This window comes from Grammomys surdaster, unplaced genomic scaffold, assembly GCF_004785775.1.
Source record: "Grammomys surdaster isolate TR1022 unplaced genomic scaffold, NIH_TR_1.0 140, whole genome shotgun sequence".
Lineage (NCBI taxonomy): Eukaryota > Metazoa > Chordata > Mammalia > Rodentia > Muridae > Grammomys > Grammomys surdaster.
In genome coordinates, this window is record NW_021604598.1 from 3,128,135 (window position 1) to 3,135,289 (window position 7,155).

The 7,155-nt window shown below is 49.8% G+C and overlaps 2 protein-coding genes across 2 annotated transcripts; one reads left to right on the plus strand and one right to left on the minus strand.

Moving 5' to 3' along the window:
• Positions 1-1,480: 1,480 nt before the first annotated feature.
• On the minus strand, positions 1,481-1,966 carry LOC114618075 (predicted GPI-anchored protein 58). Its single transcript, XM_028763693.1, has one exon. The coding sequence runs from the start codon at positions 1,964-1,966 to the stop codon at positions 1,481-1,483; it is 486 nt and encodes a 161-aa protein (XP_028619526.1).
• Positions 1,616-3,388, plus strand: LOC114618239 (phosphatidylinositol N-acetylglucosaminyltransferase subunit Y). Its single transcript, XM_028763932.1, has 2 exons — positions 1,616-1,689; positions 2,753-3,388. Exon 2 carries the CDS (start codon positions 3,014-3,016, stop codon positions 3,227-3,229), a length of 216 nt encoding a protein of 71 aa, XP_028619765.1. The 5' UTR covers positions 1,616-1,689; positions 2,753-3,013; the 3' UTR covers positions 3,230-3,388.
• The last annotated feature ends 3,767 nt before the right edge of the window (positions 3,389-7,155 follow it).

A 7,155-nucleotide genomic window follows, 5' to 3' on the forward strand; every position in this document is an offset into this window, starting at 1 on the left:
GAGGCCAGCTTGGAGGAGTCAGGCTACAGGGACTCTAGTCACTCAAGGCACGGCAAGCAAGGCTCTGGCAGGCCTGGTCCTTTCTTCCCAACCTTCCTGCCTTTCTAAAAACTTCTACATTACATTCCTCAAGCTAGCCACCAAGGTCTGTTCCCTTATTTGGCCACTTCCTCTTCTTGAGGCTGACCACCAAGGTCCCGCTGTCAGAGTATTGAACTCCAGCAATCTAAAGCTCCCTTTGGCTGTCCTAGTAATGCGCCCAATTAAAGTTAAATTCCTTTTCCTAACACGGGTTTTCCCCTTTACCTTTATAAACCGCCATTTCCCTATGTACCACGTCTGTCTCCTCTCTATCCAGGCCTTTGCTGTGTTGTCATCACCCTGTCTGCTGTGCACCCGGGTTCCCCGCCCCCATCCTCTTATTCCCTGCCCTTTGTCCTTTGGGGCAAATCTCTGTGCTGAGAACTTGGTCTTGGGTGTCTTGTGCCAATACTGGCCCCTTCACAGGCTTGTGTAGTGAGTGTCTTTACCTCTTGAACCATCTTGCTGGCTATTTTTGTTCCGATTTTAAATTTTTTAATTAAAAAATGTTTATTCTCTGCTCTGTGTAAACCATAGGATGGCTTTATCCTAAGTTCTCTCCTGCCACCTTGTGGTTGCAATAAAAACTTCATGGACTGTATACCTCTGCAAAGAAAACTTTGATTTATTAGTTTGCTGGAAGATTAAGGGATGGAAGCCCTTGTGTAGTACTGCATAGAATCCTATCTCAGCCTCATTCCTCTTTACGCTGGGATCGAGATAACACTGTCTCACTAGGCAAAGCAGTGGCCGGCCCCGTGGACAACATTTACGACCTCCCTGCTCCGACCCTCTCCCCCTCATCATCTTACTATGTAGTCCCAATGACCGGATCTTGCTATGTAGACCAGGCTGGGCACGAGCTCACAGAAATCCTCCAGTTTTTGCCTACTGAGTGCTAGGATTAGGAGTGTATGTCACCATGCTTTTTGGACTTTTTGCGGGAGTACACGCAGGTACATGCGTGGAGGTCAGAGGACAATGTGAGAAGAAAATAGGTTCCCCGCCGCCCCCCACCCCCGATCGAACTCAGGTCGCCAGGCTTGGCAGGAAATGCCTATACTCGCTGAGCCATCTCATAGGCCCAAACTATTATTTTGACATTCACCGATTCATACGTAAAACAACGGATGACTCCTTTCCTGCTGCTTCAGAGTCTTGGTGATGGTGGCTGCGGCCAGGTGCGATTCAGGCTTCAAGTTTATTAATTAGAGGTGCGAAAAGACGCCACTGTCTGCTCTGGAACGCCGTGAATAAACTGCGGCAAATACGTTTCTCTTGTTCGTTCAGCAGGACTGGCATACAGGACGCCCAGCCAGAGGCGGTGAGGACGGGAGCAGGACAGATCCTTATCTATCAGGGTCCTCGGAGCCTTTCTGGCTTCACCAGTCACTCAAGACTAGGGGGCGGAGCCTGAGCGCCGGAGCGAAGGCGTGATGCGCTGTCCAGTGAGCACGCGCGGATTGGCTCCATCGCGGGATCTGGGTTTCTCGCCCCGCCCCCTCAGGGATTTGATTGGACAGCTGGCCGGAGTGCCCCGCCTTCGTGGAGCTGTGACCGTCACGGTCTGGTGCCGCCGGGACCCGGACATCGACAGGCCTGCGAATGGTGAGTTCAGGGTCTCGAGGTCCCGAGATACAGGCGGAGGAACTGTTTGGGACCGGCTGGGACAGGATTCGCGCCAGCTAGGCGTCTGCGCCACGGACGCCGCCGGTTCCCCTTGACTAGAGTTCGCTTTCGGCTGGGCCGGGCTCCCCTCTGCCCTGCTCGGCTTGGCTCGGCTTGGCTCGGTTTTCTCCGGCTCGGCTCGGCTCGGCTCGGCTCGGCTCGGCCCGGCCCCGCTCGGCTCGGCCCGGCCCCGCTCGGCTCTGTCCGGCCCGGCCATCGCTCCCCTCTGTCCGCCAGAGCCTGCCCCAGTGCTTTTCGGGTCTCCGAGGCGGCTGGGCCCAGGGCTGGAGCTGTCTTCGGTCTGTGCATTGACGGCGGGCGGCTCGTGACGAGGCTCCGGGTTCTGGTGCTGGTTCCCAGCCGGTCCTCGTTGTATGGGAAGCCTCCACTCAGATATCTAAAGTGAATCTAGATTTATAGGTCTCATTCTGCTTCCTCAGTTCACAAAAACTTTTATCAGTCCACCTGTCCTTCATTCTGCTTTTCAAATTGCTTACTTCCCAAAGTAATGGGTGATACTTGTGTTTCGAAGCATGGTCTGGCTGCTGTTCTTCTGCCACTACTGCCTCCTCAATACTGATACCCCTGATAGGGGTCATCACAGGCAGTTTTGGAGGACACTCCTTTTTAAAAGATTGGTTTTCTAGCCGGGCGGTGGTGGCGCACGCCTTTAATCCCAGCACTTGGGAGGCAGAGGCAGGCGGATTTCTGAGTTCGAGGCCAGCCTGGTCTACAGAGTGAGTTCCAGGACAGCCAGGGCTACACAGAGAAACCCTGTCTCGAAAAAACAAACAAACAAACAAACAAAAAATTGGTTTTCTAGTCGGGCATGGTGGCTTGGGAAGGCTGATGCAGGAGGGTCGTAACGTTCGAGGCCAGCCTGCAGGTTCCAGCAATCCTGTCTCTAGACTACTCAATAATGGTACAGGCAGCTTCCCCTTCCTTTCCTCTCCCTTTCCCTCTCCTTCCCCTCATCTTGTTGTCTTGCACTTTTCTCATACAGTTAAGAATCCTTTAGCCGGCGCTGCGAGGGACACGTGACTTGTCTGCAGTCGCTGCTAACTGGTGTGTGTGACGGTGGATTGGATCAGAACGAGGCTGTGCAGCCTGGGACCGCTGGAGTTTTTGTGAGCCCTTGGGAAGCATGCCTGGATGAATGAGAAGTCGGGACAAAGGGAATATAGGATCAGACCAGCACAAGAACATAACTTTTAAAACGACTGAGTTTTCTTGATACTTACTGTATACCTTTTAAGGGAGAAGGATGATCCCTTCTCTGCCCACCATGACTGTCCTCATCCCTCTGGTCTCGCTGGCAGGCCTGTTCTACTCCGCCTCTGTGGAGGAAGGCTTCCCAGAGGGCTGCACCAGCGCCAGCAGCTTGTGCTTCTACAGCTTGCTGTTGCCAGTCACTGTACCAGTGTACGTGTTCTTCCACCTGTGGACGTGGATGGGCCTGAAGCTCTTCAGACATAATTAGGGTAGCCCAGGCCCCCATGCTGGGGCTGCGTGTGGAGTCGTGCTTGGGGCAGGAGGTTCCTGGTTGTTGGGTTCTGTCCTCAAGTGTTGCAGATTTTCCTGTTGGTGCTGTAGCCAAAAAAATGCTTTCAATAAAAGGTCTTGAGGGAGAGGAACACGAGCAGTCTTCATCTGAGGACTGTTTCTTCTAAGATTTATTATTATTATTATTTTTAATTTTTTGTTTTGTTTTTTGTTTGTTTGTTTGTTTGTTTTTTGAGACAGGGTTTCTCTGTGTAGTCCTGGCTGTCCTGGAACTCACTCTGTAGACCAGACTGGCCTAGAACTCAGAAATCCACCTGCCTCTGCCCCCCAAGTGCTGAGATTAAAGGCGTGCGCCACCACTGCCCAGCAACTAAGATTTATTCTTAATTACTTGTCTGTGTGTGGGTATGTGCATGTGAGTATGGGTGCCCAAAGAGGTCACAAGAGTGTTGGATCCCTGGAGTTGGAGGTACAGGCAATTGTACACTGCCAGAGATATACCCATATCCTCTGCAAAGACAGCAAGTTCATGTCCTTAACCCCTGAGCCACTTCTCCACCCACCTGTTTCCTTCCTTCTCTTTTAGTTCTGGCTAACCTCAGACTTCGAGAGGCAGACCTTGACCATCTTACCTTCCTCCCTCTTCCTCCTGAATGCTGAGGTTGTAGGCAAGCACTACCACATCCATTTATGTGATGCTAGAGGAACCCAGGGGCTTCACGAAGGCCAAACCAGCACTCTGCCAACTAACCACACAGTCACTAAGGACTATTTTGGTTTTTTTGGTTTGGTTTTTTTTCTTTTTTCTTTTCTTTTTTTAGCCCATTCATTTAAAAGTCATTTGGAAGCCAGGCAGTTAAGAGGCAAAGGTGGACCTCTTCAGTTCCAGGCCAGCACAGTGAGACTGTCAAAAACAATAATTTGGAATTTTGTTTGAGCTTCAAGGTCAATGGTGAAGTGTGATGTTAGGAACGACTCCTCAGAGAAGGGTTAGTTGGAGTAGAACTAGTGCCACAGATAAAAATCAATATCTGGAAGCTGGAAATAGCAAATACTTATAACAGGTCTGAGCTTGTGGCTGGGCAGATGGCTTAGCAGTTTCTTGGACCAGCAGCTCTTAAAAAGGACCAGTTCAGTTCCTAGTCCCCGGGTTGGTGGCTCACAACTGCCTGTAACTCCAGTTTCTGAGGATCTGACTCTGGATTATGGATTCTGGGGACCTGCACACCTGTGGCGTGTATATTTATTCACACATTAATAAAAAAATATTTTAAACAGAAAAGAAATCTGGCTTTATAAAGTTACCTTCATTTTTTTTTTTAGGTTTATTTATCTTATTTATGTGAGTACACTATTGCTTTCTTCAGACACACCAGAAGAGGGCATCATTACAGAGATCCCATTACAGATGGCTGTGAGCCACCATGCTGGGAATTGAACTCAGGACCTCTGGATCAATGCTCTTAACTGCTGAGCCATCTCTCCAGCCCCTACCATCATTGTTTTGGTGTCACGTGTGCAAGGTTTCCTGGTTCTCGAATTCTATTCAAGGAATCAAAGCCCATATACAGATTCGCAAAGTTGCAAGGAAACTTCACTCAAAGCAAAGCTGTAGACCAGGCATGGAGATGGGAGCCTATGAGGGCTATTCTTATCAAACCACCACACCTGCTCTCCCAGCTGACATTCCTGACCCTTCTGATAACTCCCTGTAACTCGAGGTTCAGAGGCTCTGCCTCTGAAACCACTAACACACACTCCTAAAAATAAACACAAAGTCTTGAAAAAAGAGAAAACAGTGTTCTCTTTGCCTGAAAGTTGTCCACCCTTGCTCGCAGGTAAGCCAGAGATGGGAAGTCTTGGGCGTGACCACTGCCAGTTCTTGATGCCTACATTGGACAGAGTTTAGATTCCTTTGGTACAGTGGCCCCTGTGGAAGTCCCAGACACCCTGGAAACAGGATTAAAGAAGTCGGGGCTGGAGTGATGGCTCAGAGATAAAAGTGTGTTTTAGATTATTTGAGTGTTTTACTTGCAGTATAAATGAGGACCATGTGCTCGAGCTGCACTCAGAGGTTAGAAGCTGGTATCGGATCCTCTGGAACTTGAGTTAGTGGAGTTATGTGAGCCACCATGTGGGAGCTGGAAACTGAACCTGGGCTCTCTTCAAGAACAGCAAGTGCTCTTAAGTTCCAAGGCATCACTCTAGCTCCTGGTTTGTTTTCTGTTGCTGTGATAAAACAACCACAAGCAACTTGGAGGAAGAAAGGGTTTGTTTGACGTCTACTTTTAAGTTAAAGTTCATCAATGAGGGGCGATGTCAGGGCAGGAGTTCAAGGTGGGAGCCTGGAGGCAGGAATTGAAACAGAGACCATCGACGGCTTGCTTCCTAGCTCACAATCAGCTGTTCAGACCAGGCCTACCTGCCTAGGGATGGCACCACCCACGGTGGGCTGGGTCCTCCTGTATCAGTAATTAAGAAATTGTGTCATAGACATATCCGCAGGCCAATTGATTAAGCCATTAAGCAGTTCCTTGAGGTTCTCTCTTTCTAGGTGACTAGTCAAGATGACGAAACTAACCAGCACAGAATGTGTACTGCTCTTACAGAAGACAGCGTGGTTTCCAGTGTCTGTGTATGGTGGCTCACTGTTGCCTGTAACTCAGTGCCCACTCTGACATCCTCAGACACCTGCACTCCTGCACATACCCAGGTACCGATACAGACATATCTACAATAAATCTTTTTATTGTTGTTAGCTTAGGGGAATCAGAAGTCCCAGCTGGGAAAGGGGCTATGGAGATGGGGGTCACCTGCCCCAAACCTTCCCACCACCTGTGGTTACCCTTGAGCAGCTTGCCCTAGTTCCTTCCCATGTGAGGGGTGGGGCCCGGCAGACAGCATCCCCCACCCCCAGATTGTGCGAAGGCTCACGATCATGGACCGGATGATCTATGGTGTGCGTATATCTGGTCTTTCCTTGTTTCCCCTGTAGCCCTTTGCTTTTGAATCTTCCAACAGTACAGGAAGCAGTCTTATATCCACAGCCCTGTCCCCCAGAGGCCTAGCTCTTCCTTTCCCTCTCTGGACATGCTGAAGGGCCTTTTCTGCAACTGTTTGAAGAATATTGAAGCACACCTGTGCTACACAGGCGAGATGAAAAGGCTCACTGTGAGAGTGGTTATAGGCCTGTGTTGAGTGTGTAAAAATGTGTTTGTGTGTGTGTGTTGTTAGCACTTCAGTTTAAAAAAAAACACTGTAGCAAATAAACTCTAAACATCTGTGACCTCCCTAGGGGCTAACATTCTAGATTTTTTTTTAAAATCCAATTTGATATTACTCAACCACGTTCTGTTTGCCCATTAGAAACAAGTTTGCAAAGACAAGAGACAGTTGGCTATGAGATGGGAGATCCAAGTCTTCAGTTGACCTCCCCAGGGGTAAGGCTTAGAGGTATTTACAGGATAAAGAAGCAGGACTCTGAAGAGAAGCAGCGTTAGGTGAGAAGGCATCTGAGGTCAGACTACCCCTGGGAAAAGTGATGCTGGTGTGAGGAGAGGGGGGATTTTATATTCTGGTCTCAGAAACTCAGCCCTCAGGGCAGTGAGATGGCTCACTGGGGCGAGAGCTGGGTAGCAAGCCTGATGACCTGAGTTAATTCCCTTGAAACCATGGTGGAAGCAGAAAACCAGCTCATGAAAGCTGCCCCCTGGGGGCTGGAGAGATGGCTCAGCTGGAAAGAACACTGAATTTTCTTTAGCACCCACACAGCAGTTCACGACCATCTGAAAGTCCGGTCTCAGAGGATCCAGTGCCCTCTTGTGGCCTCCACAGGCATGCATGCAGTACACAGTACACATGCAGGCAGAACGCTCCAGTGCCCTCTTGTGGCCTCCACAGGCA

Bases quoted from the DNA above. Each gene is read 5' to 3' on its own strand.
- LOC114618075 (XM_028763693.1), bottom strand. From the start codon at position 1,966: ATGGCCGGGCCGGACAGAGCCGAGCGGGGCCGGGCCGAGCCGAGCGGG.
- LOC114618239 (XM_028763932.1), top strand. From the start codon at position 3,014: ATGATCCCTTCTCTGCCCACCATGACTGTCCTCATCCCTCTGGTCTCG.